This window comes from Phalangium opilio, unplaced genomic scaffold (genome assembly GCF_054372755.1).
Source record: "Phalangium opilio isolate 3A_F unplaced genomic scaffold, DU_Popi_V2 ptg000209l_1, whole genome shotgun sequence".
Taxonomy (NCBI): domain Eukaryota; kingdom Metazoa; phylum Arthropoda; class Arachnida; order Opiliones; family Phalangiidae; genus Phalangium; species Phalangium opilio.
The window spans coordinates 15907584-15935433 of record NW_028324217.1 but is presented as its reverse complement, the minus strand read 5'-3'; the positions used below and the strand labels follow the sequence as shown (position 1 = coordinate 15935433).

Genomic DNA, 27850 nt, shown 5'->3' with positions numbered 1-27850 from the left:
ATTTAATAGAATTAATGACGATTTAGTTTTTAAATAATAAAACAAAAACAAACTTTATTTCACAGTTAACTAAAATATCCTCTGAAGCTACTTTTAGCTTTCTATATTTTATCAGCAGGACTATTCTAATAACGAAGCTTATAGCTTTTCTTAAGTATTTCTACTTTGGAGCAGTGAGCGCGCTTTGCTCCTTCTCATTTCAAGTCTAAGAGAATTCTGTCTCTTTTTTAACAAATATTTCTTTGGATCCCCTCGTTTGGGACCCTTTCCCCCTTTTTACCAGTTTCTTTGTGGAGGGTTTTTGGTGACGTGTTGGGAAAAATTTGTTTTCCAAAAACATCTACCAACCTTCTATCTCTTTTTAAAACCCTTCACGGTAAATTTACACAGTTCTATACAAGGCTTATTTTTCGCTTCTAGGGGAAATCTCTTATCAAAATACAAAATTATTTACACAAAATTTACATCAAACAATTAATAATACACAAAATTAAAAACAAAGCACTTATTTACAAAATAACAAAAATTACTAACAAGGTGTACTATACATTAATATACATTTTCACAATTACATTTCGGTTTTTTACACTCTCCCCACCTTGAACAGGGTTCAACAATTTTTTTTATATTTCAAGGGGGTACAACAATTGAATCGGACGCCTTATCCGATTTCCATTAGGTAGACGAACCATACAGGAACGTACAACCCCATCTCTTCCAACCATAGTTTCTTCCACTACGGCTAACTTCCACATTAAACGGGGAAGTTTACTGTCCTCACTGAGAACTACGTCATCTATTTAAAGGCTGTCATTAGGAGTACAAGCCGGCCTATGGTGGGCAGAGCGTAGTTCTAATAAATAATTATGTTTCCATTGAAACCAAAATCTATCTAAGAGGGTTTGGCGATATTTTAACCTTTTGGTTAACTCTTCTTTAGTAGCGGTCATGTTTTCGTTACTAGAAAAGGTTCGAGTTGGCAATGACGTTAAGCGTCGTCCAATCAAAAAATGCGCCGGACTTAGAGGCGTTGGCTCTCCTGGACCATCGTATACATAGCTGATAGGCCTCGAATTAATTGTAGCCTCTATTTCGATTAACAAAGTTTCTAGTTCCTCAAAGGAAAGCCTGGCTTTGCCAAGAGTTTTGCGTAGGGAGGATTTGACACTTTTGACCATTCTTTCCCAGAATCCTCCCCACCAACTGGCCCTATCAGCAATGTAGCGCCATTCAATTCTTAGAGACCCAAAATATTCCAAAACATCTGAATGTCTTACATTTTTAACTAATTCATTTAAATCCACTTCTGCCTTTTTAAAAGTCTTTGCGTTATCGCTGTAAATAACGTGGACTATACTGCGTCTGGCAATAAATCTCCTAAATGACAACAAAAATTTATCTGTGCTAAGGTCCGAGACCAATTCCAAGTGCAAGGCACGAGTAACAGCGCACGTGTAAAGCGCTATATAACATTTATTGCCATTTCTTGTAAACAAAGGGCCAGCGAAATCTATGCCAGTGACTGTGAAGGGTGGTGAAGGATTAATCCTTGCAGACGGAAGTGGGGCCATGACCGCTACTGGTGCTTTAGCTCTAAATCTTTTACATTTTGGGCATTTATGTATTTTACTTTTAATTAACCTCCTAATTTTATTGATCCAAAATTTTTCTCTTAATTCAATTAGCACATCATCTATCCCAGCATGTTTTAATTTTACGTGACAATCTTCAATCATTAATTCAGTTAATTTGTTTTTATGACTTAAAATCCAGGGGTGTTTTTCCTGATAGGATATATTTGCGGCGTCTAAACGTCCGCCTACTCGCAACAAACCCTCTTTGTCCATTATGGGACTTAAAGTTACAATTTTTGAGTTTTTAGAAATTCCAATACCAGAAGACAAGCAATTTATTTCCTCAGGGTAGCTTTCTTCCTGAGCTAATCGTATCCAATATTTTTCCACAAGGTTTAATTCATCAGTGGTCAATGGACCAATTACTTTTTCCTCATTTTTAGAAACTCGTTTCAAATTAAGGATATACCTTCTAACACAGGCGGTCACTCTAAAAGCTAAACCAGCCGAACTATATTTTTCAAGGGACAAAATAGGTACGCTAGTTTTCATTACAATAGCTAAATTAGCTTCGGGCTTTGCTTTCTTTTCTACAACTATTTCGGGAATTTCTTCATCAACTATTTCCAATTCTACTTCGGGTTTATCACCTTCTGACAACCAAACCGGTCCCTGAAGCCAAAGCTGGGACTTTCCTAATTCCTCTAGTGTCGTGCCGCGAGAAGGCAAATCAGCGGGATTTTCCTTCCCAGCTACGTGACCCCAACAAGATGGGTCAACCAATCCCTGAATTTCTTTAACCCTTTTCGATACAAAAGGCTTCCACCTTGACGAATTATCTCGGATCCAGTGTAGAACAATGGTGGAATCGGTCCACATGTGAATGGACCTTGGGACAATATCTAAAGTTTCTATGACGTTTTTCATAAGTCTTGCTCCCAAAACACCTCCCATCAATTCTAACCTCGGTAAAGAAAGTTTTTCTATAGGCGATACTCGAGTTTTACAAGCTACCATTGTAGTATGACTCTCTGAAATGGGATAAAGGCTTCTTAGATAAACAACAGCCGCGTAGGCCTTGTTACTTGCATCCACAAATCCATGAAGTTCTACTACACATTCTCCTTTATAGGGGGCATTCACAAAATAACACCTGGGAATTTCTATCTTAGGTAGGAGGGGGAGCTCAGAGCACCATGCTTCAAATTTTTGCGCTAACTCGTTTTCGAGGGGTTCATCCCAGGCCAACCCTTTTCTCCACATTTCTTGGAACAGTAGCTTCGCGCCTATTAAGAACGGAGCTAAAAGCCCAAGGGGGTCAAATATCCGCGCTACTGCCTTCAATACCCATCTTTTTGTATTTGTTCGTGTCACTAGGAATTCCAAAAGTTCACTAACATCATAACTAAATGTATCTTTTTCTTCATCCCAACTTAGGCCTAGAACTTTCGTATGCTTGGGTTTTACCGACCCTTCGCTTTTCTCTCCCCATTTTGCTCTTATTTCTTTTGAATTGCTATGAAACTTTCGAAGGTTCATCCCAGCCTCACCTAGAATTTGTGTCGCCTGTTGGATTAGCTGATCAACATCTTCTACCCTTTGACCTCCCGTGACTAAATCATCCACATACAAATCTCTTTTCAGCACGCCATAGGCTAGGGGGTGCGACACTGAATATTTCTTGGCATGGTGTTTAATTGTTGCGGCCAATAAGAAAGGACTCGCTGTACATCCAAAAGGGATTCTAGTAAACCTGAAAACTACCATCTCATTTCTTTCCTTGCCTTTTATTCCTTTTACCCAGAAAAACCGTAGGGCGTCCCTATCACTTTCTACAATAGAAATTTGGTGGAAAGCTTTCTCCACGTCCCCAATAACTGCGACCTTATGCTGTCTAAATCTAACCAAAATTTTGAACAATTCAGGTAGCAAATTAGGGCCTGAATCCATACAATCATTTAGAGAGGGTGAGTCTCTAGCATGTGAGGAGGCATCATTGACAATTCTTAGTTTAGTTGTTTCTCTATTTTCTCTAATGACCCCCCGGTGAGGGATGTAATAGCAAGGGTTGGGTCCTGTAGAACCTTCAACGTTTTCTACCCTTTCTATTATTCCAGTTCTCAATTGTTCCTCAATTATTTTGTCATATTCCTCTAAATGCTTGGGATTCATCTCCAATTTTTTAACCAAATTAATGGTCCTTCTCTTTGCCACCTCATAGTTGTCTCCCATCATATCTCGATTAGGTTTCCAGGGTAGCGTCACCTGGTATCGACCTTTCTTAAACTCAATGTTTTTCTCAAAGGTTTCTAAAACAGCTTCGTGTTCATTTACTTTTGTTTGTTTACTATCATGGATACCAAGTGATTCTAAATTCCAGAAATCTTTCAATTGTTCGGACACTAAAGTTTCTTCCGAGGGGACGGCCACGTGTATCACAGCGATAGTATTTACCCCTGTATTGCCCCCTTCCCCTTCTGATCTACCCTGTACAGTCCATCCCAAAACAGTATTCATTGCCATTAAATCGGGAGATAGGCGTTCCATTTCCCCATTAACTACTCTCCAGAAAAAATCAGCACCTATCAAAACCTCTATAGGGGCATGGGTTCCTTCATTATCTTGACTAAATAAGTCTGCTAATTCTAAATTTCTGTTTTTCATTTCATCTCTAACCTTTTCCCCGGGTACCGCGAAGACGGCCCCGTTTATAGAAGGAGTTTCTAGAGCTATTATTTCGACCATTTCACCTGTTTTGATGTTTTTCAATTCTACTTTCACCTTTCTGCGCGTAGATTGTATTGGCACTGTACTTTCAAATGGGAAAAGGGTCATTCTTTCCGTCCCCACTACTTCCAACTGTAAATTCCGAGATATTTCCTCTTTTATGAAACTTCTGTGGCTTGCGCCGTCTAAGACGCATCTAACACTAACATTGTTCCCTGACTTATCATTGATAAAAGCTCGGGCCGTTTGTAGAAGAACTACACTCGACTCCGCAGAGCCAGTAGCTAGGGTAGCCGAATCCCTGACTTCAGTTTGACCTACAATTTGATTATCAGAACGCGCATGGTTCTGACCGTTGCTTATGGGCATGGAATTAGTATTGGAAACCTGTTTATCATCTCCCAGATCACATAAACTCTGGTGATGCCTCTTATGGCATTTTCTACAACCTTGCACCCTACCCCTACATTGAAACGAGTTGTGGCCTGGTTTTAGACATAAAAAGCAAAGCTTCTTTTGTCGAGCGATTGCCCTTCTTTCTGTGATTGGAATCTCTTTACATTCATAATAAAAGTGATCCGAATTTTCACAAAATTCACATTTTCTTTGATAACCAGATCTAACCCTATCATGCAAACCCGTATTTAAAGCCGCAGCCGAAAATGGCTTACTAGTGTAATTTTTAACATTTTGTTGTACACTTCTACTTATGGGCTTTTCAATGCTTACATTAGTTTTAACGCTTTGTTGGAGGCCGCTCCTATGAACGGCTAAGGCTCTTTCTCGACATTTAATCTCAGTACTTAAGAATTTAATTACTTCATCTATTTTCCATAGATCCTTTTCTTCTTTATATCTTGTATAATTTTCTAAAAGATCTAAAGGAAACAAGCCTCCAACAATGCGAGCGAATAATTCGCCATAACTATCGGTCCATTGACCTTGAGACTTCAAGTTTCTAACTTCTATCTCGCAAGTGACTAAGAGATTTTTAAGGCCCGCTACGTCCGTAGACTTTTGAATTGGGCTCATCTTTAAAAACGCGTTCAACCTATCACTAGCTTGAGTCTCTTTCCCGCCAAAACGGTTAGTTAATATTTCAATTGCTCCCAGATAATTTTGTTCGTTTAAGCTTAGTCCATCTATTTCCGCCTCAGCGGCCCCTTTTAGATATGATTTCAAATAATTAAACTTATCTGTAGCATTTAGTTGTGGGTTGTTGTGGATCGCTCCCTCGAATTGTGTCAAAAAAGCTTGCCACTTGTCCACGTTTCCGTCGAATTTCTTTATTTCTAGCTTGGGTAGTCGCAACGTCGTGCCTGGTTCTTGGCCGTTTCTCGACGATCGTCCTGACTCTGCCTCGATACTTGAGGAACTTTCTACTGTCCGAAGTCGTCCGCTATCCGCTGGGCCTCGCTTCTCCTCGAGGTATTTCTTGGCTCGTGCTCGCCAATGGACCAATCTTTCGCTGTATTTTTCATTTTCTGCTAGCTCATGGTCTAGTTGATCCTCATCTTGGATCAGCCTCAGAATTTGATTGTCCACATCAGGGCCGGATTAACCACTAGGCAAGTTAGGCAATTGCCTAGGGCCCGGATATCTGAGGGGCCCGTAATCAGCTAGTTTTCCAAAATTGAGAAAATGAAAAACCAAAAAATATATTCCCCCTCTTTCTCTACCAAAACATAACGTCACTGACACCATGGAAAAGCCAGGTTTGATGTAACGGCAGCGTAATATTGGAAAAACCGTTACCCAAAAACATTATGGCAATTTATAAAGGAAGAAAGAAAAAGACGAAAAGAAACTTAAAAATTCAATGGAAATGTATTTTGAGAAGTCGTAATCCTCGGAGAAAGAAATTTCATTTTGAATCGTGTTGTTACTGACCGTCATTAAACACTGGGGTTGCATTGTATGATTCCTTGAGAAGCTTTATTCGGGGTGGTCGTGATAATTTGAAATAATTTAAATTATTGCTCAGCTCACAAAAGAGATAATTTACAAAAGTAACGAAGAAAGGGGAAAAAAATACGTAAATATGTTAAAGGCGCAGGAAAGAACTAGGCGACCCAAGGGTTGGGCTCGTAATAGTAGCCACATCGTACAGTACTTGACAGGCGTACAGAAAATTTAAGTGAATAGCCCTCGATGCGCTACCTGAACTGTTTTAAAATGATTACTTCATTTTTTACTTCTGTTATAATTATAATAGTGTGACACGAACGAAAAACGTGAGTACCCCCACGATGAGCATCCTTTAACAGTGTTTAAACGAAATACCCGTAAATGCCCATTAAAAGAAGTACAGAAAATGAGAGTGAATAACCCCTCGTTGCCCTAACAAAAATAATAACCCTTAATCCTTACTTCAATAAATTTACTTACATTATAATTGTAATATTTAGGGCCACAAGTTAGTGCTTTTTTTAAATTCTTCTCGATTTGTGGAGAAATACACGTAACTTCTAATAATTAACATCTCCTTAAGGCCATTCTAAATTTAACGTCGGAATATACTTCTTTTTGCTTTTGAAAATTCTCTCGATTTCTTTGAATTTTGATATAGGGGAGCGGGATTGAAAGCGTGAAACCCTTATTGTCAACTGGTGACAGGAATTTTAAAGGGAGTATTAAACCTTCCATTTTAATTAAGGTAACACCATAATCCTTTATCTCGCTTTAAATATGTCGAGCAATCGTAAAACACAATTCAAAATGCTAACCCTTACTGATACAATTAAACGCAGGGGCGTCGGAAGTGTTTTGAAGTTGGGGGGCTCGGGCTCCGATGAAGACCAGGGAGGATGTATGGGATAACGCCCCAAACCTGCTCCGGAGCGTCTTTTGAAAGCTGTTGACTGCATGAGACTGTAAGACGATATTAACCTGGAATGAGACTATGCATAAGGTATTCAGGGGTGATACTCACTCATACGCTCAATTTTAGTTGAATAAGTGACTAATTAATTTAGAAATAGAAAGCAAAAAGGGACTAAATAGGGGTAAATCAAGCTATAAAAAGGGCCACTTGAAATGAAATGTTTTCAGAGATGACCGATTTAAAAGATATTTTAAAGGTCGGAGTCGTAATTAAGCCCAATCTATGGTCTTAGATATTTCCAGTCAAATGAAAGGTCACCTCATAAAAGGTCTACGGCGAAATTCAATTACAGAATGCAAAGCATTCAAAAATAAAACAAACATTCATTTGAATTGGATTAATTTTAAATAATAAGTTAAAAATTTGCTGAGCGAGCGAAGCGAGCTCCACGATTTTGGACTTTGATCAACTGTGATCTCGCTATTTTTTCGTTTAAACCGTCATAAGACAAATATATTAAGTTTAACTTTGTGGTCGAGAAGATAAATAACACCGAAAGACTCAAAAATCCAAAAAAAATGGCAAATAGTAACTAATTTTTGGAAAAGTGACTTTTAGTAACCGAATTCGAAAAAAGTGACTTAGTATCAGCCCTGGACCGTATTTCTCAAGGGGTGAGACTACTATTAAAGAAATTCAGAAAGTATAGCTAAAATATGCTTTACAATTTTTTGTAATGCAGTAGGTCCTAAAATATAGCAATTTTTTATTTTTAATCTAAAATTTAATACCTAAATGAATACAAAGTAAGAAAATTAAAAACCAAATGTGAGGGGGCTGCGCCCCCTCACATTTCGTTAGAGCAGGGGCTTGAGCCCTCCCTGCCCCCCGGTTCCGACGCCACTGATTAAATGCAATGCTTAAAGTTACTATTAAAATGCCCATCCTCCTAAAATACACGAACCAAACGAGGCCAAACTAAGAGCCTCATCGTAGATGTACATCATACGATGTGGCTAAAAACAAACTGAGTGGACGGGGCGCTTTCAAAATAAAAGTGTTTTACGTCGTATCTAATGACAAATACTAAAAAACAATCTGAAGTTAACAAGGACACTGATGAAAAGTTCAAACCTATTTTTAACATTCATGCCCCCGATGAATCTTTCTCTGGAGCTTTCCAAGAATTGGCAGAAACGTATTGCAATGATTTAAATTTTGAAGAGCTTGAAAACGAACTGCTACATTTCAAGCATTTCGTGAAGAATGAAGAAAGCAAAAACCCAGAATTCTTTCATTCCTTCATTCGTACTAATAATATCATTTCAACTTTTCCAAACTTAGAAATTGTTTTGAGAATTTAGTTGTGTTTGCAATGCAAGTGGCGAAAGATCCTTTTCAGCTTTAAAAAGAGTGAAAAACTACCTAAGAACCACATTAGCCCAGTAAAAATTAAATTCTTTATCTTATATATATTGAAAAGGATTTACTAAACAACTTCATAGACTATGAAGAGATAATTGATAAATTTCTTGAGTTAGAATGAAAGAAATTTAACTATTGAGTTCAAAAAGAAATTTAAATATGCAGTTAAGTGTTAAGTCAATTAAAGGTATAGAAAATAGTATGTCTCTTAGATTCTCTTAAACTGTGGTCTGTTGGGGGGCTGGGGGCCCGGGTCTAAGGCCTTGCCTAGGGCCCAAAATATTGTTAATCCGGCCCTGGTCCACATCCTCTAGTTTTGGCTCCTTTGCGTCCAGTTGCGCGATAGCGTCACTTAAGGCTTGCTCGTTAATTACCGTAGCCTTTTCTAATTCATCCTTCAGGATATTACACGCCCGCGTGACACCACCACGTAGCGATGATCTTTGTTTTTCCAATAGTCTAATGGTCGCCATTTTCACTGTTTCTAATTTAATCCTATTTAAAGTCCTATCGCGATTTAATCCCGGGTTTCACTTGGCACCAAAATAATGTAGATTTTAAGGTCCGGAATATATCTGGGAGAGCAAATAAGCTTTAACTTATACTACCGTGGCGGACTGAAACACCGCAGTAGTTTCTTTTCAATTGTTTTAGCGGGACAGGTACGTTTTCCTCGCGTAGTAGGAACGATTTAATAGAATTAATGACGATTTAGTTTTTAAATAATAATAAAACGTGTTGGGAAAAATTTGTTTTCCAAAAACATCTACCAACCTTCTATCTCTTTTTAAAACCCTTCACGGTAAATTTACACAGTTCTATACAAGGCTTATTTTTCGCTTCTAGGGGAAATCTCTTATCAAAATACAAAATTATTTACACAAAATTTACATCAAACAATTAATAATACACAAAATTAAAAACAAAGCACTTATTTACAAAATAACAAAAATTACTAACAAGGTGTACTATACATTAATATACATTTTCACAATTACATTTCGGTTTTTTACACTCTCCCCACCTTGAACAGGGTTCAACAATTTTTTTTATATTTCAAGGGGGTACAACAATTGAATCGGACGCCTTATCCGATTTCCATTAGGTAGACGAACCATACAGGAACGTACAACCCCATCTCTTCCAACCATAGTTTCTTCCACTACGGCTAACTTCCACATTAAACGGGGAAGTTTACTGTCCTCACTGAGAACTACGTCATCTATTTTAAGGCTGTCATTAGGAGTACAAGCCGGCCTATGGTGGGCAGAGCGTAGTTCTAATAAATAATTATGTTTCCATTGAAACCAAAATCTATCTAAGAGGGTTTGGCGATATTTTAACCTTTTGGTTAACTCTTCTTTAGTAGCGGTCATGTTTTCGTTACTAGAAAAGGTTCGAGTTGGCAATGACGTTAAGCGTCGTCCAATCAAAAAATGCGCCGGACTTAGAGGCGTTGGCTCTCCTGGACCATCGTATACATAGCTGATAGGCCTCGAATTAATTGTAGCCTCTATTTCGATTAACAAAGTTTCTAGTTCCTCAAAGGAAAGCCTGGCTTTGCCAAGAGTTTTGCGTAGGGAGGATTTGACACTTTTGACCATTCTTTCCCAGAATCCTCCCCATCAACTGGCCCTATCAGCAATGTAGCGCCATTCAATTCTTAGAGACCCAAAATATTCCAAAACATCTGAATGTCTTACATTTTTAACTAATTCATTTAAATCCACTTCTGCCTTTTTAAAAGTCTTTGCGTTATCGCTGTAAATAACGTGGACTATACCGCGTCTGGCAATAAATCTCCTAAATGACAACAAAAATTTATCTGTGCTAAGGTCCGAGACCAATTCCAAGTGCAAGGCACGAGTAACAGCGCACGTGTAAAGCGCTATATAACATTTATTGCCATTTCTTGTAAACAAAGGGCCAGCGAAATCTATGCCAGTGACTGTGAAGGGTGGTGAAGGATTAATCCTTGCAGGCGGAAGTGGGGCCATGACCGCTACTGGTGCTTTAGCTCTAAATCTTTTACATTTTGGGCATTTATGTATTTTACTTTTAATTAACCTCCTAATTTTATTGATCCAAAATTTTTCTCTTAATTCAATTAGCACATCATCTATCCCAGCATGTTTTAATTTTACGTGACAATCTTCAATCATTAATTCAGTTAATTTGTTTTTATGACTTAAAATCCAGGGGTGTTTTTCCTGATAGGATATATTTGCGGCGTCTAAACGTCCGCCTACTCGCAACAAACCCTCTTTGTCCATTATGGGACTTAAAGTTACAATTTTTGAGTTTTTAGAAATTCCAATACCAGAAGACAAGCAATTTATTTCCTCGGGGTAGCTTTCTTCCTGAGCTAATCGTATCCAATATTTTTCCGCTAGGTTTAATTCATCAGTGGTCAATGGACCAATTACTTTTTCCTCATTTTTAGAAACTAGAGAGCTGCAACTCCGTGGAAGAACTCCGAAACCCGCTGGGTTCCGCGTTTAAGCGATGGGAACTCCAGGAGTTGGAAATGTTTTTCTGGGATAAAATTGGAGTTGGGTGGCAGTGGAAGTTTTCGTGTGCGGAGTTGGGAGGCAATGGGAATAATGATAATTATAATTGCGGAGTTGGGAGGCAATGGGAATAATGATAATTAGAATTGCGGAGTTGGGAGGCATTGGAAAATTATCTTAAAACATGGAAATCTACGGAGTTGGAAAACTTAAGTCTGGTAAGTGGTAGGTCTCCAATTTAAAAGCGGACTTTAGCGTTGTTTGTCTTCAGAAGCTTCGTACGAAATTCTTTTTTTAACCGTAACCCACCGTGACACGTCCCCTCAGTGAGTGTCTCACACAGTGGGGCCGCGGGCGCTTTCCTTTTCTCTTAAACCCATTGACAAGAGTCTCCTTTCTAGCTTTGAGGCATATTAAAGTAAGGCAGTAGGCATATTGGCAGGCACAACTAATACCAGAATGGACTCTAGTGTTAGTATTTCTTGATTCGTGAAGTTCATGGTCTTGTCCTTCAAAATAGCATTTGCGAAGCGAATCAGTCCGATTTTAATTAAATAGCTAATTTAAGATACTAAGCGTAAAATATGACTCAACGACAACGCGTAGCGCCTTTTCCCCCCACATCTTAACTTTTAATGTCTAGAACAATTTTATGAGTAAATATTATTCCTTATTTGAAAATCATAATTTATAAGTACTCGTGATATCAATCTCAGGCCAAATTTGAAAGAAAACTAATGAGCTACAACTTTCAATTTTTCCAATTCTAAAGAGTGAAGAAATCTTCCAAAGACTAGAAACTAGAAAGATTTTAATGGACGAAGCTAGGAGTTTAAGAAATTTTAATTTTCATGGAAGGAATTGGGAGGAGTTTAAGAAATTTTATTTTTCATGGAAGGAATCGGGAGGAGTTTAAGAAATTTTACTTTTCATGGAAGGAATTGGGAGGAGTTTAAGAAATTTTATTTTTCATGGAAGGAGTTGGGAGGAGTTTAAGAAATTTTATTTTTCATGGAAGGAGTTGGGAGGAGTTTAAGAAATTTTAATTTTCATGGAAAGAGTTGGGAGGAGTTTTACATTTCGCTTGGCGGAGTTCTGCGGAGTTGAAACTTTTGATTATGGCATTGGGAGGATTTGGAGTCATTGTTGCGTATTGCCTTGGAGTTGGAAGGAGTTGGAGTTTAATATTTTCATTTTGCAGCTCTCTATTAGAAACTCGTTTCAAATTAAGGATATACCTTCTAACACAGGCGGTCACTCTAAAAGCTAAACCAGCTCTTTGAGTCCGTCTTCGCACTAAACACCAGAACGCGAGACATTCTTCATTCTATGTCACTTGTGAGGATCAATCGGAATTGGCTGCTCTTCGTGAGCCTGCTGTTTGGCCTGTTAACTGCCTAATCATGGACTTTTATGGTGAACTCAAAGATAGCCAAAAACATAACTCGGAACTCGAAGAAGAACCCACAGACCAGGTGGATATAGCTCATCCTCCCACAGACGACAACGATGATTGACCTACAATTTGCTTACCAAAATGTGCGAGGTTTACGAACTAAATCTAATGAATTTTTTAATAATGTTCTTGCCCATGACTTTAGTATTATCTGCTTAACAGAAACTTGGTTAAATGATACCCATTTTAATTTGGATTATTTTCCTGATAATTACTCGGTTTTTCGCGCGGATCGACCAGATCCAGAGTTTCATAGTGTTCGTGGTGACGGTTCTTTGATTGCCATAAAAAGGACCCTAGTCTTTACCAGGCGCCCGGATTTGGAGGTTGCTGAGGAGTGTGTTTTCCTGGAAATAAAATTAGATGGTCATACCACTTTAATCCTTGGTTGTGGCTATTTCCGGCCTTCAACGACGGATGCCCAGTATCGGCTATATGCGTCGACGTTAATTGATAAACTACGAACCTTCGAAGGGAAAATATTATGGTTAGGAGACTTTAATCTCCCCGGTGTTGACTGGGGACTTTATGGCACTCAGGGCTGCACCGCTATTACTCGGTTAAAAGCGCCGTTTATTTTTGATGTTTGCTATGAACTAAATTTGAACCAAATTAATAAGCCTGTCGGTGCAGGAAATCTGCTGGATCTCTGTTTAACAAACATTAATGGGCTAACTCTATCCAAATTACACGATCCTTTCGTACCTATTGATAATTATCATCCCCCGTTTCTAGTCACACTTAACGCTGATTTCTCGATACCCACACCCAATTCTGTCCCAGGCTATAACTTCACTAAAGGAGACTACTTTAAACTTTACTGTCTCGTTAGAGATTTTGACTGGTCAATTGTTTACAATTCCCACGACGTTAATTGTTGCGTAACCCAACTCACACAGTGTTTGGTTAGAGCTATGTCCGAAGCCATACCTTTAAAGCCTCCGCGACCGCGGGCAAGATTTCCTCATTGGTACATTAGACTATGTAGCTCCTCAGGTCGAAGGTCAGGGTCAGGTCGACGTGATTTTCCTCGATCTCGCTAAGGCTTTCGATCGGGTTTCTCACGCCTACCTCGGTGATAAGCTTGAAGCACTTGGATTGACGGGCAATTTGTTGGCATGGGTGAAAAATTACTTGGCTGGTCGCGTTAACGTCCTGAAATGTAACTCTCACATTACTAATTCTACGTACGCGGTCTCCTGTGGTGTTCCGCAGGGTTCCTCACTGGGACCGCTGTTATTTAACATCTATCTCTATGACTTACCGGAGCCTCCGGGATGAACTAGGCCCATGCGTGTGGCGAAGCGAGAATATCTTTTTAACTAATTTAGTTCGCCGTGTTTTCCCGTTTGGGGGCGCTGATACGACCGAAAAATAAACAAAGTTCAACCCCGTGACCCTGTCGACTGCTTAAGTATTTGGGCCAAGGTCGCGGATTGTAAGTATACGTTTTTATTACTCTTACTGAATTATTTTAATTGAAATAATTTATTTTGTTGTCATCAATACCATCTAAACGAAAGATTCAGTAAAAAGTGAATAGCCCCAAAAACATTTACGTTAATTTTAGGATAAAACTTTTCTCTATCATAAAAATTTTATGACTGACCCCTAAAATATCAACGATAATTTAAGGAAGACCCCTGTCACAACGGAAAAATAAGCGCCATCTATGGTGAAAATATTTTTCCTAACAAACTGGATATTTCCCCACATAAAATTTGACATGCATGGGCCTAGTTCATCCCGGAGGCTCCGGACTTACAATTTTCGATTCGGCATTCTCATTTACTACAACTAGCTGATGACAATAAAATTTCCAAAATTATTAATTCCAAACTTGATAGCCAGCTATTGCAACAGGACCTTGATGCGACTGCTATTTGGTGCTCAAAAAATAATCTCGCTATTAATCCAGCCAAGTCAATCCACGTGTCCTTCACTAGGAGGGTCTCACGTGAGATAATCAATTCTTATTCAGTCTCTAATGTAGATATCCCTTGTAAAAATTCTGTTAAAGACCTTGGTATTCTATTTGACCGTGGACTATATTATACAGACCATATTACCCGCACGGTTGGTTTGTGTCGCCGAACACTTGCTGTCACTCTCAAAATTTGTAAAAAAATTAAGTCTTTAAGACATTTTCGAATACTGTACCTGGCTTTAGTTCGGTCTCGAGTGTTATATGGTTGTCTCGCATGGGGTAGTAGCGCTCTGTACCTTAGAGCTAAATTGGAATGTGTCCAACGTAAATTCGTAGAATATTGCCCAACATTTTTTCTTCAGAATGAACTATATGAATATCACCATTTACTCGAAATTCTAAATTTAAAACCCATTTCTTACCTTTGCCAATTAAATGACTTCAAATTTGTTTACAAATTAATATACAACAGGTTGAACTTGCCCAATTTAATAGAAAAATTAAGTTTCCACGTGCCTCGATCAACGCGGTACCCTAGGACTTTTACTGCCCCTAAAAAGATTCTTGTTCCTTTAAATCGAATGCAGGTTACAATTAACACCTTAGGTGATAATTTTGATTTATTCTCAATTAACTTTAATGATATTAAATAGCGTGGCTTAATTTCCATCTTAAAACTTATGGTAACTAGTCGAAGATTCCTTAACATTGTAAATATTTGTATATTTGTATATTTGTATTTTGTTGTTTTTTCTTATCCCTGTGTATAATCTCGTGAGCCTGAAGGCTTTTTTTATACACAATAAACTACCATTCATTCATTCATTCATTCATTATTATTATTATTATTATTATTATTAAACGTCTGCCGCTCGTCTAAACACTACGGAAAAATTCAGTTTTAAAACTCAGTTTTAAAGTGTACAAGTACTTACCCGCGTGACCGAGGCCCAAGTGCCAGCTGTCCGTCCAACCTGACTTCGATCGTCCTTGACGTCCGTAGACCTTCATCGTTAGTCGATGCCCGCACCTAAAAGCTAAGAAAAATAATTAAGTTAAAATAATTTTTTTTTTTTTTTTTTTAAGTTTTGGACCCTTCTTTGTTTTTCGATATATACAGTAGATTTTAAGATTGAAGAACCTGTTTTAGCTAATTACCCTATGTAAAAGAACCGCGTTAACTTAACAAGGTTAACTTAACCCTTGTTTAACTTTAGTAATTGATTAATATGGCACCTTACAAATATGCTTGTAAGTCCCAGGTTTTTGGGAAACAACAAAGTGTAAAATGTACCCAGTTTATTTATATAATCCATGTAAATTGCTTAGATAAGGCCATTGAAGATAATGATACCTTTATTTGCGGTCACTGTGATATCTTACCCACAGCCACTACTAGTATTTCAAAAATCTCCATTAGCCAAAATGACACTCTAAACAAATCACAAACAAGCGTTTCGAAGCTTACCTCGCCATCTTATTCACTACCTCATAACTCTAAAACTAAAACACAAATGGAAAAACAGTCCAGTCAGGGAAAACCTATGGGGAAAACTGATCTCAAACCCGCGGGCAAAGCCGTTATTGATTTTCTCACCAAATTCCTACCGCTATGTGTAAATGATGCTCTAAGTGATCACAGAGAAACTCTTAACAACATTGCTCTGGATCTCAAAGCAATGGACAGTGCACAGAAACGATTAACGGAAGAGTTAACCTTGCTGAGGGATGAAGTAGCTAGCGCCACTTCTTCTCCAACTACGGAAAAACATGAGTCTAAACCTGATAGTGAATCTGACGCTAAGTATAATAACACCAGTGAGGTTATATGCTCCCTGAGGAAAGAAGTAGCGGTAATCACCGAACAAAACATTGAAATCAAGGAAGAACTGGATGGCATAAAGGAAAAACTTCTAATTAAAAATAATGAAGACTCTGAACTGCACCAAAGCATAATACATGATCTTGGATTTATTGTGAGAGAACAATATCCAGATATTGTAAACAAAATTAATGAAGCGATGAGTAGAACAAGCGAAACAAGAGCAGATCGAGACTACCTGGAAACGCACAAACCACTATCGGAAGCTCTTGAGAACATCGGTGACGAAATTTCGGACCTAAAAGAACAAAATAAATCAATAACAAGTTGGGAAAACCAAAATATTACCTCTCCGTGTCAAGAAGATTATATAAACTTAAGTATCCAATGAAAACGTTATTATGTTTCTGAGTTGGGGTTTCCCATTTTTGTTGTTGTTTTGAAAAATATATCGCAATGCACGGGCCTTGATAGATATAGGAGGCAATGAATGAAATATATCACAATGCACGGGCCTTGATAGATATAGGAGGCAATGAATGAAATATATCACAATGCACGGGCCTTGATAGATATAGGAGGCAATGAAGGAAATATATCGCATGCACGGGCCTTGGTAGATATAGGAGATAATGATAATCTCTCTCTTTGCACGAGAGGTTTATCTTTAATATTTAAATAAATATAATTATTTTTAATTATTTTAATCTTCAATAATTAACATTAATAATAGTTAAATCGTTTAAAATAAAGTTATACCTATTATCTTCTCAAACTTTGCTAATATTGACGTTTAAAGTGAAGGGTACCCCTCTTGCCCGCTTTTTTCAAATTTGGGGTATATATACGATTCGTTTCCATTATAATAGTAAGGAAAAGCGCAATTGCGAAAACCTTTGGTGGCGATCCCACCTTAGGGAGGCTAGACGTTTCTCGTAACCCTAGCTGATCGCCGCGTGTATCCTAAAACCAAACGATGATAATGGAGTAGAAGCCAATGATACAGATTGGGGTCTATGTGGAATAGACGGAAGACCAGTGGATGGTGGTGTTAGAAGCCAGTGTAAGTGCAGACTGGTGTCAATGTGGAATAGACGGAAGACCAGTGGATGGTGGTGTTAGAAGCCAGTGTAAGTGCAGACTGGTGTCAATGTGGGATTGACAAAGAACAGAAAATGGTGGTGATTAGAAGCCAGTAAGAACAGACTGGTGTCCGTGTGGGATGGACAAAGACCAGAAGATGGTGGTGTGAGAACTCAAGTAGAGGAGCCATTTCCGTGACTGTAAAAGCAGTTCGGAAATGGCGAACACGTTTGCTCCGATACGCAAACTGCGAACGCGGTCACGTGGGTGTAACAACGGACAGACAGACAGACACACAGACACACACACAGACACGGCCGTTACAGAACCTCTCCTGGACTACGTCACACGGAGAGGTAACAACAAGCCTTAAAGGAATAAAAGTATCACTAGACAACGTTCCATTTCCCTTAGAAAAGGCACAGATAGGACATCCAGAAATATGTAAGAAAATAGAAGGGGTAACAGCGGAATTGAAGGAGCTGAAACTGCAAAATTCTGTTATCACCGGACAAATGAGCATCATTGACCAGAAAGTTGAAAAAGCATTAACTGAAGAAGGCAACGCAATCCCAATGCCAACTTACAAGGAGGTCGCAATCAGGAATAAACCTTTAAAGCACAACAATACGGAAATATCAAACAACGTTAAAAATAGACTGCCGAAGAAGGAGACAAAAACCATCTCTGTGGGAAAAAAGAATTCAACTATTGTGAAAGGCTCCCAGACAACACGAAGATAATTAGGAAAAAAGCCTTCTTTGTTTCTCGCATAGACCCCGCTATGCCAACAGAACAATTCAAAAATTGGCTGGTGAAAGAATATTCATTGAAAACCGTGGTCGTTACAAGATTGAAAACCCGTTTTCCAACGTATGCCTCGTACCACGTTGCTGTGGGGAATAGCGAATTCGAGCAGCTAAATAACCCTGATTCCTGGCCGGTCAACTCCGTATACTCAGTATACAAGGGATGGCTACGTGAAAACCGGAAATATGACGAAGTACGAGACAGTGTACTCGACGAAACCACACTGGATAAATTGGATAAATTGGAGAACGCTCAGAACTCAAGTACTATCAGCATTGACGTTACAACCTCTAAATCGGAAAGCATAATCGAGCTAGATTCAAACCTGAAAAAATACGAGGACAAACGAACTGAGAAAGAAGATCAAGAACCAAAAATCAATAATGAATTTTCCACAACCAGCAATGAATAACAGGTCAAGGAAGTTATCAATATCGTATCAGAATGTACGGGGCCTACGCACAAAATTAGATGATGTCAGAGCGAACCTTGACAATTCCGATTAAGACATCGTTTGCTTTACAGAAACATTTCTTAATCATACACACTTCAATATGGATTTTGTGCCTTTGGATATGACAGCACACAGAGCAGATCGTTACCTAACAAGTACGGCTGAAAAACGGGGGGGAGGTAGTATGACATTAGTGAAAAACTATCTTAAAGTAAAGCGTCGAATGGATCTTGAACTAAGAGGCGAATGTGTGTGGATAGAGCTATACAAATTAAACGGACGGAAGACCCTGATAGGTAACCACTATTTTGCGCCCCAAGTGCCCAAGGAAGATTACGTTACCTACTTCAATGAACTTTTTGAGAAATTGGAAAATTGGGAAGGTGATATACTAATACTGGGAGATTTCAACGTTCCTGGTGTCAACTGGGACATGCTTACATCAACAAACTGCAATTCAGCAGTGAAACCTAAGGCAGAAGCACTTTTAGAATTTGCCTTAAGTTTAAATCTTAATCAGCTCAATAGAGTGGAAAATAATACAGGAAACGTTTTAGACTTAGTTTTAACAAACCACCCATGCGTAAGGAGTAGCGAAGACGCAACACCATTCTCAAAAGTGGACTTATTCCATCCACCTTTACAAATATACATACAAGACACACACGATATCTTTGCCCCAGTGAGATCACAAATCCTGAAAAACCAACCTAACTTTAAAAAGTTAGATTATAAGGGCCTATACACCTACCTAAAAAATCAAAAATGGGAGGAAGTACTTACCTCTCATGATATAAATACCTCGGTTCAGAAACTTCATGAGATCCTTGACGAAGGCCTTGCAACCTTTATCCCTTACAAGAAAGTAGGAAAAGGATCTAAATACCCTCACTGGTTCTCGATAGAGCTGCGGAAGTCACTGAACCGGAAACATTACTACCATCGGAAATACAAACGCTCCAAGGATCCGGCGGACTTAAGTAACTTTCAAAATCTAAGAAGAGAAACACAACTATTGTTGAAGCTAGACAAATTAAAGTACGGAAATTAGATTATTAAAGAACTGAATGATAAACCCCAAAATCTATGGTCTTATGTGAACAACAGGCTAAACCCTAGGACGGAAAACAATCTATGCCTAGAGGATGAGAGTGGTAACCTTATAACGGACAACAATAATATAGCTATGAGGTTTAAAGAACATTTTGGCTTAATTGATGGGCAAAGTAGTACAAATTTGACATCGGACAATGAAAACTTACTCAAGGAACGCATGAAAGGACAAAAACTTCAAGAATTTAGCACACTTAGAATTAAGGAAAAGGACATAGATGAAGCCATCAGGAAGCTAAGACCAAACAAAGCTATAGGTATGGACAACATACCTGGTTTTGTTATAAAAGCGTGTGCCCTGTCAATGATAACTCCATTGTTGCATATCTTTAACGCTTCCTTAAACCAAGGGATTTTTCCTAGTAAATGGAAAAAATCAGAAGCGGTTCCGATCCACAAGAAAGGACTCAAAGGAGATGTCAATAATTATAGACTAATAACAATTATCAGCACCTTTTCGAAAATCTTCGAATCAATCATTTATAAATATGTCAGTACCTGGTTTGAACCATCTTTGGCCCAGACACAGCATGGGTTCTGTAAAGGCAGATCCATCAACACAAACTTACTTTCTTTCTTGGACTACTTGGCACCAAAAGTCGTTGGCAAGAAACAAGTAGATTGTATATATATGGACCTAAGTAAAGCATTCGACCGAATGAACCATAAAATCTTACTTATAAAACTTCATTGGTATGGAATGCATGGTAGAATGCTAGAATGGATTGCAGACTACCTCAATGATAGAGAAAACTATTTAAAAGTTAACCAAATCATCACACAAACCACATTCAAATCCATAAAAGGTGTTCCTCAAGGCTCAGAATTAGGACCCCTGTTATTTGTAATCTTTATAATGATCTGCTATGGGATAAATCCTACATTAACCAGGCTTATGCTGACGACAATAAGATATATCGAGAAATCAAAACTAGAGAGGACTGTAGAATCTTGAATGAACAACTTCTACTGATAAATGATTGGGCTGAACTTAATAAATTACCACTAAATACTGATAAAACTTACATTATATCGTATACGAGGAAGACGAACATTATTTCATACAAATATCTAGTAGGGAATAAGAACTTACCAAGGAAATATGATATGCAAGATTTGGGCGTAATGCTGGATACAAAATTAGACTTCAACAAACACATAGAGATAATACAGCATACCTCCTTAAGAAAATTATATGCAATATATCGCCTAGCAAAAACATTTAACAATACGGATATATTTGTTACATTATATAAAACCATAGTAAGGACGAAACTCGAATATGGTAGTCTTGTTTTTGGGGGTTGTTCAAACTACAACATAATTAAATTAGAACGAGTACAGAGAAAATTTTTAGACCTTTGTTATAAAAAATTTAAAAATCTTAATGAATATGAAATATCAAAATTGAACATTTTACCACTTAAAGACAGATTTAAATATTTAGAGATATCATTCTTATATAACCTAATTCATAACTATGTCAATTGCTCATATCTATTGGGGAATATTAATTTCCACGCTCAACAGAAAACAAGGGAAAAAACTTCATTCTACAATACAAATAATAATCTGTTAAATCCTATTTTAAGGATACAAAATACTTACAATAATCTATGTAACGCCCCAGATATATTTATTTCCAAAAAAAGTTTCTTCCAGGCGGAACTTAAGAAATGCTTTTAAGACCTTAAATTTTATTCGACGATGTATTTAAATATATGGAGAACTGTTTTAACCATTGTATTTTTTAAATCTTATATAATATTTAAGTAATTTAATATAGACAAAATTGAATTTTAATTTAACACTCTGTATTTCTATGAAAAGTCCTAATTGGATGTTGTTGTACAGAGTCAATAAACTTGAATTGAATTATTATAAAGGAAATGAAAATTGATTTTCTCGTCTATTCTTGTTGTCGAGTTCGTTTACGTCAGCTGGAAAGCTGTAGTTGCTAGAAATTTCTAGAGATGGGCCAATACCAATATCGGTACCGAAATTTGACTAAACCGATATATCGGTATCAGTTTAAACTGGTTTCGGCCCTTCTCTAGAATTTTGTTCTAAAATCGTGAAATAGCAATAATTCGCAAAATTGGTAAGAAAAAGCAAGTGGATGTTACTGTTCAAAAGTATTTTGGGGCTGCAAACATCAAAACTCGGTGTTTAAATAATGTACTGTACGATATGCTATAAAAATAATAGCTGTGTTCAAGTGATATTTTTCATTATTTAGCTTATAAACGATCAACATAATATAATTTTTGAATTTCGTAAATTACCGTGAATGGTACGGCGTAATTTACCATTTTCCAAAATTACCGTAATTTTCGAACCCTAGTCAGAAATTCTTTGATCGAAGTTCGGATCTTTTAGAGCGCAGTAATTTCATTGTCGGTGATTTCTCATTATTCGCAACTACAGAGAAGAAAGAACAATTTAGAAAAATCGTTTTGCAGATTTTATATCTAGTTAAATTTAGGAGATTATTTATATATTTTTAATGGTTTTAGTTAATGGTATTTTCAATATATTTGAGAGTCATGATCGATGATTAATATGAATTTCGATGCTAAGTTGGTTTATTATATATTTTTTTCATAAGTAATGGGATTTACTCGCAATTTATTTATGATTTATTAGTAATTTCTCAACCTCCGAGGGTGACCACTCTTCTAAATTTCCTATTGTTTCCCTATATTTTAAAGCCCTTCCTATTTTCTCCAATATTTTTACTTTCTTCCTATTTTCCCATAATTTCATGGAAATTCCTATATTCTCCCATAATTTCATGGCAATTCCTATATCGTCCCATAATTTCATGGTAATTTCTATATTCTACCATAATTTTAAATTAATTTAGAAATTTCAGTGGTCATCCTAGATTGAATTCACGTTTTCGATTTTAAATGCAATTAAATTGAATACTCTCATGCAGGATACTACAGATTCTATATAAATTTAGTGAAACGTACCATTTTCGGCATTGGATGCTGCCATTGCTAACACCACCAACAAAACAACGCAAAGGGTTGAGAAGTACTTGCTGTTCATCTTTAGGCAATAGTGTAGAGTTTCGTTGACAGTAGAATTTTCAGCAGTCTGGTTATCGTAATATCTCTGAATGATGTATGTATGTTTAGATGTATCGCAAAGTTCTCCATCGAATGCGTGCGTCGAGCAATGCCCATGGTCTAGAGTTTTAGACTCCACTCACCCATCCATGACGCAATTTTAATTATCTCGGCAAGAACAATAAACATCCAGGCTAAGGCCATAAATTCATAACAAAATTGCAGGTTTCATTTTTGCGAAAAACAACTAGGTTTTCGTAAGAAAACATTCAACTACATTTTGTATATTTTGAGCATCGGAAATGTAACTTCTATCGCCATGTTGCCACCCTAAAGGACACAGTTTACAAGGTTTTTTAATCGGAATGTTTTAGGGGTGACCCCTTAAATTTATCGTTTGAGTAACACGCACAATTTTCACCAACCAATCACGCGGCGTTTCAAAATCATAAACAGAGACTCGGACAATGAAGATTTTAATCGGTAATATAATTAACCGAATATGATAAATTCAGGACAAAAACACTTAACTAACTTTAATGAGTTTGTGTCTGATTTCATTAAGTGTGCGATAATATTTCTCTTTATTTCAGTATTTATACATTATATTAAACATTATTGTACTTAATTAGTATATTTTTATTACAATAATTGCGAGTGTTTTGAAGCTGCCACCTTTTCCAAAATATTCTCCTATTAATTTGCTGCCACCTTTTCCAAAATATTCTCCTATTAATTAGCTGCCACCTTTTCCAAAATATACTCTTATTTATTTGCTGCCACCTTTTCCAAAATATTCTCCTATTAATTAGCTGCCACCTTTTCCAAAATATTCTCCAATTAATTAGCTGCCACCTTTTCCAAAATATTCTCCTATTAATTACCTACCACCTTTTCCAAAATATCCTCCTAATAATTAGCTGCCACCTTTTCCAAAATATTCTCCTATTAATTAGCTGCCACCTTTTCCAAAATATTCTCCTATTAATTAGCTGCCACCTTTTCCAAAATATACTCTTATTAATTTGCTGCCACCTTTTCCAAAATATATCCCACGAACCAGTCCATAACCTGAGGATCACAAACGGTTATGAAACGCTGTAGTGCTAAACCGCTGGTTGGGAAAATAGCGCTATATTGAGAAACGCGGAAACAGCAACCGCTGTTTTGGGAAATAGCGCTATATTGAGAAACGCGGAAACAGCAACCGCGGTTTAGCTTCCACGCGGTTTTGCAAACCGCTGTTTTGGGCACCGCTTTATTCCAAAACGCTCTTTTGAAAACCGCTCAACTACCCGTGAACCAATCACAACATGTAATATATGCTTTTAAAGAAAATGGTTTTCCGGCTCTTTTAGATAAGGAATTCTTTGATCGAAATTCGGATCATTTAGAGCGCAGTATATTCATTTTTGGAGATTTCTCATTATTCAGGCCTGAGTTCAGTGTTACGGTTGGGGCGTTCCTTGGGTTCAGACCGATCCTTGCCCCGTTCCGTAAAGGTTTTACTGGGCCGCTTCGTCCCCGCCCAGGTGTTGCCTTGGCTCGCCCCAGCTATTGGCAACCCTCTAGGGGTCGCGGATGCATTATTTGTCTGGACCGTATGGCACTGTTGTGCTTGGAGGGAACTCTTCCGTCCACTCGAGCCTTCTGCTGCCTTAATCCTTCCCTGTCGCCGACCACCTCCTGACTGGGCTTGCCGCTGACGTGTCCAGCTTCTGTCACCTGCTCAAGTGGCGTTTGTCGGGGCGCTGGCCGATCCAGTGTGCCATAACGGCGGTTCCGCAGGTTCAATTTGGAATATGATGGGGAGGGGCGCTGATAAGGCCCCCAGCTAGGTCTAGCGCCTAATCGAGGCCTCTGACCGTTTGGGTCGATTTGATCGAAAAACGGGTGATCGAAAACTTTCCCAAATGATCGAAATCCCATTTGATCGAATCCCATTTGATCGAATCCCATTTGATCGAATCCCATTTGATAGAATCCCATTTGATTGAATCCCATTTGATCCTCGTCTATCGTTCAACATGTTTTTAAAACCAAAAATAGGTTTACTTTAGGTTATGTAATATTTAATTTTATTTTATTTTGGATATTATTTAATATTTTATTCGTTTTCTGGTACTGCAATCCTAAAGAATTCATGTAAGGAGTAGAAGTGCAGAACCCTAACCTAACCTAACCTAACCTAACCTGACCTGACCCTATGAAAATATTTTGGAAAAGGTACCCTTTCATTTGGTAATAGGCAAAATCAAGAGGAAATACATTTGATATAAACTTCCCTCGGATAAACTTTCTTCGTCACTATATAGCAAACCTGAAAGTGTATGACTTGATTAGAAACAACACATTGTATTTAATAAACGTTCTTCGTCACTATATAGCAAATCTGAAAGTGTATGACTTGATTAGAAACAACAAGAATTATATTTGATATTTTTAACATACCTTCGAGGATTCGAACCAGCAACCTCCCGATCCGCAATCCAATACCGTATCCATTACGCAAGCGGGTCGATGAAGGCTCTTGCATTTTAGATTAAATGTATACTATTTCTATCATATTATTATTTTAGGGGGATATATATAATTTTTATTCGATCAGAATTACTTTCGATCAATAGGGACGAAATGCCCTCCCGTCAGAATTATCTTCAATCAAACTAATTTCGATCAAATAAGACATTTTTCGATCCCCCAATTCTCGATCATTAAGGAATATACCGCCTCCGACATGCAATTATTATGAAAAAAATCTTCAGGATGACGATGAATATGAATGAAATGTTAGAGATTTGTCTAAAATCTAATCTTAAACAACACTAGAATGTATAAACCCCATATTAAATTATATTCTCTAACCAACATGTTGAGAATAACAGCTTTGAATAACTTATCTTTCTTTCAGATTTAAGGGCAATAATTTTCGTGTGGCCATTTTTAAAGATGGCGTCGATAATTTCAGCTTCGAGATGGCCATCTTTTGTTATTTATTACGTTAATGAAAATCATCTATTCAAAATAGGAATTTCGAAAAGATTTATATATTTGAAATATATTTAGCATTTCCAGCAGTCATTTTCGAAGATGGCGCCTAAACTATCAGTAGCACGTCTTCAATATACAAGTATGATGTTTAGACGATCTTCAACCTAATTATTACCAATTTTCATAATTTTAGAACCATATACTGTATCTAAATGACATTGATGTCGGCCATTTTTCAACATGGCGGCCAAACTATTTGATTAATGTCTTCAATATTTTACTATGAGCTTCACACAGCTCTGATTATAATACCTATCAATTTTCATAATTTTCGAACAACATGGTGAAATAAACTGTACCTAGCATGCACGGCGGCCATTTTTAAATATGACGACCAAAATATTGAACACAGAGCTGTAAAATTTTGCCATGATGTTTATGTGGTTCCAATCATAATGTGTACCAATTTTCATAGTTTTTGAAGAAGAACTTGTAATACATTGTACCTCGCATTCCCGGCGGCCATTTTCCAATATGGCGGCGAAAGCTCGCGCTCTACAGCAGAGGACTTTTAGTATATTTTTTGTTGAGTCAAAAACAACACATGTACCAATTTTCATCTTTATGTTCAAATGTTCTAGGTGAAACCCTAAAAGTCCTGGGCTATAAACTCTGCACTATTGCCTAAAGATGAACAGCAAGTACTTCTCAACCCTTTGCGTGGTTTTGTTGCTGGTGGTGGCGATGCTGGGAGATTCCAATGCCGAAAGTGGTATTTTTTACTAAATTTATATAGAATCTGTAGTATCCTGCATATGAGAGTATTCAATTCACGCACGCTATTTATTGCGCTTAAATCATCATAAATTATCAATTTAATCTAGTTACTAATTAATCATAAACCAATTAAAAATCACTTGAATACTGAGATCTAACTAGCATAATTAAAAATACACATTAATTAACTAAAAAAGCCGTCAAATTTGAAGACCAAACTAAATAAGTAGTTAAAAAACCCCTAAAATAACACTTACTCAAATGAAAATAAGCCTAAAGTTCAGTTATATTTCAGTCCAAGTACATATTATAAATCTGAGGTAATCGGGACTAAATTTATTTAGTTAAGAAAATCCCTTGATTTTATCAAAATAATTAAAATAAATTAAAGCATTGAAATTCATCTTTGACGTAAATGAAATCCAGTAAAATCAGAAGTAAGATAAGGGCCCTCTGGTAGCGGTTTCTGAATTTTCCCTCCAAAACGTGAGACGCTCGTGGCGGTAGACGGCCGAACTAGATTCAAGCACCCGCGTCTGTGTTCCGCCGCTTTAGATTGAGGGGAAGGGGGTAGGAAATGTTTTTGGAACTCTACCAACTTTTTTCTCTCTAGTGTAGGCGCGATGGAAGCGGCAAAAAATCCTCAAATTTGTTCACTAGTGCCAGGATCTATTACCAATGCTAGAGCACTTTACTTCTAGCCCCTTATCTTACTTCTGGTATAACGAAAATAACTACGTAATTAGATGTAAAATCCTGGCGTAAATTATCATAGATTCAAAATGATTTAGTACGCAATTAAATATAATAGTTAAATATAAAACTTATTAGATTTAATTAGATGCAAAATCTCGATCAATCCCGCTCTTTTTGGCTCTCTATAGTTGCGAATAATGAGAAATCTCCAAAAATGGATATACTGCGCTCTAAATGATCCGAATTTCGATCAAAGAATTCCTTATCTAAAAGAGCCGGAAAACCATTTTCTTTAACAGCATATATTACATGTTGTGATTGGTTCACGGGTAGTAGAGCGGTTTTCAAAAGAGCGTTTTGGAATAAAGCGGTGCCCAAAACAGCGGTTTGCAAAACCGCGTGGAAGCTAAACCGCGGTTGCTGTTTCCGCGTTTCTCAATATAGCGCTATTTCCCAAAACAGCGGTTGCTGTTTCCGCGTTTCTCAATATAGCGCTATTTTCCCAACCAGCGGTTTAGCACTACAGCGTTTCATAACCGTTTGTGATCCTCAGGTTATGGACTGGTTCGCGGGATATATTTTGG

General features: G+C 37.5%; 4 protein-coding genes across 4 annotated transcripts; 1 reads left to right on the top strand and 3 right to left on the bottom strand.

Moving 5' to 3' along the window:
* Positions 1–800: 800 nt before the first annotated feature.
* Positions 801–9023, bottom strand: LOC149620843 (uncharacterized). Its single transcript, XM_089854623.1, has 2 exons — positions 8818–9023; positions 801–5826 (listed from the first exon to the last, which is right to left on the bottom strand). The coding sequence occupies exons 1-2, from the start codon at positions 9021–9023 to the stop codon at positions 801–803; spliced, it is 5232 nt and encodes a 1743-aa protein (XP_089710749.1).
* A 576-nt stretch (positions 9024–9599) lies between these two features.
* On the bottom strand, positions 9600–10154 carry LOC149620842 (uncharacterized). The gene has a single exon (XM_089854622.1). The coding sequence runs from the start codon at positions 10152–10154 to the stop codon at positions 9600–9602; it is 555 nt and encodes a 184-aa protein (XP_089710748.1).
* A 21-nt stretch (positions 10155–10175) lies between these two features.
* On the bottom strand, positions 10176–10823 carry LOC149620841 (uncharacterized). Its single transcript, XM_089854621.1, has one exon. It carries the CDS (start codon positions 10821–10823, stop codon positions 10176–10178), a length of 648 nt encoding a protein of 215 aa, XP_089710747.1.
* Positions 10824–18712: 7889 nt separating this feature from the next.
* Positions 18713–22286, top strand: LOC149620840 (uncharacterized). Its single transcript, XM_089854620.1, has 3 exons — positions 18713–19650; positions 19720–20341; positions 22242–22286. Exons 1-3 carry the CDS (start codon positions 18713–18715, stop codon positions 22284–22286), a joined length of 1605 nt encoding a protein of 534 aa, XP_089710746.1.
* The last annotated feature ends 5564 nt before the right edge of the window (positions 22287–27850 follow it).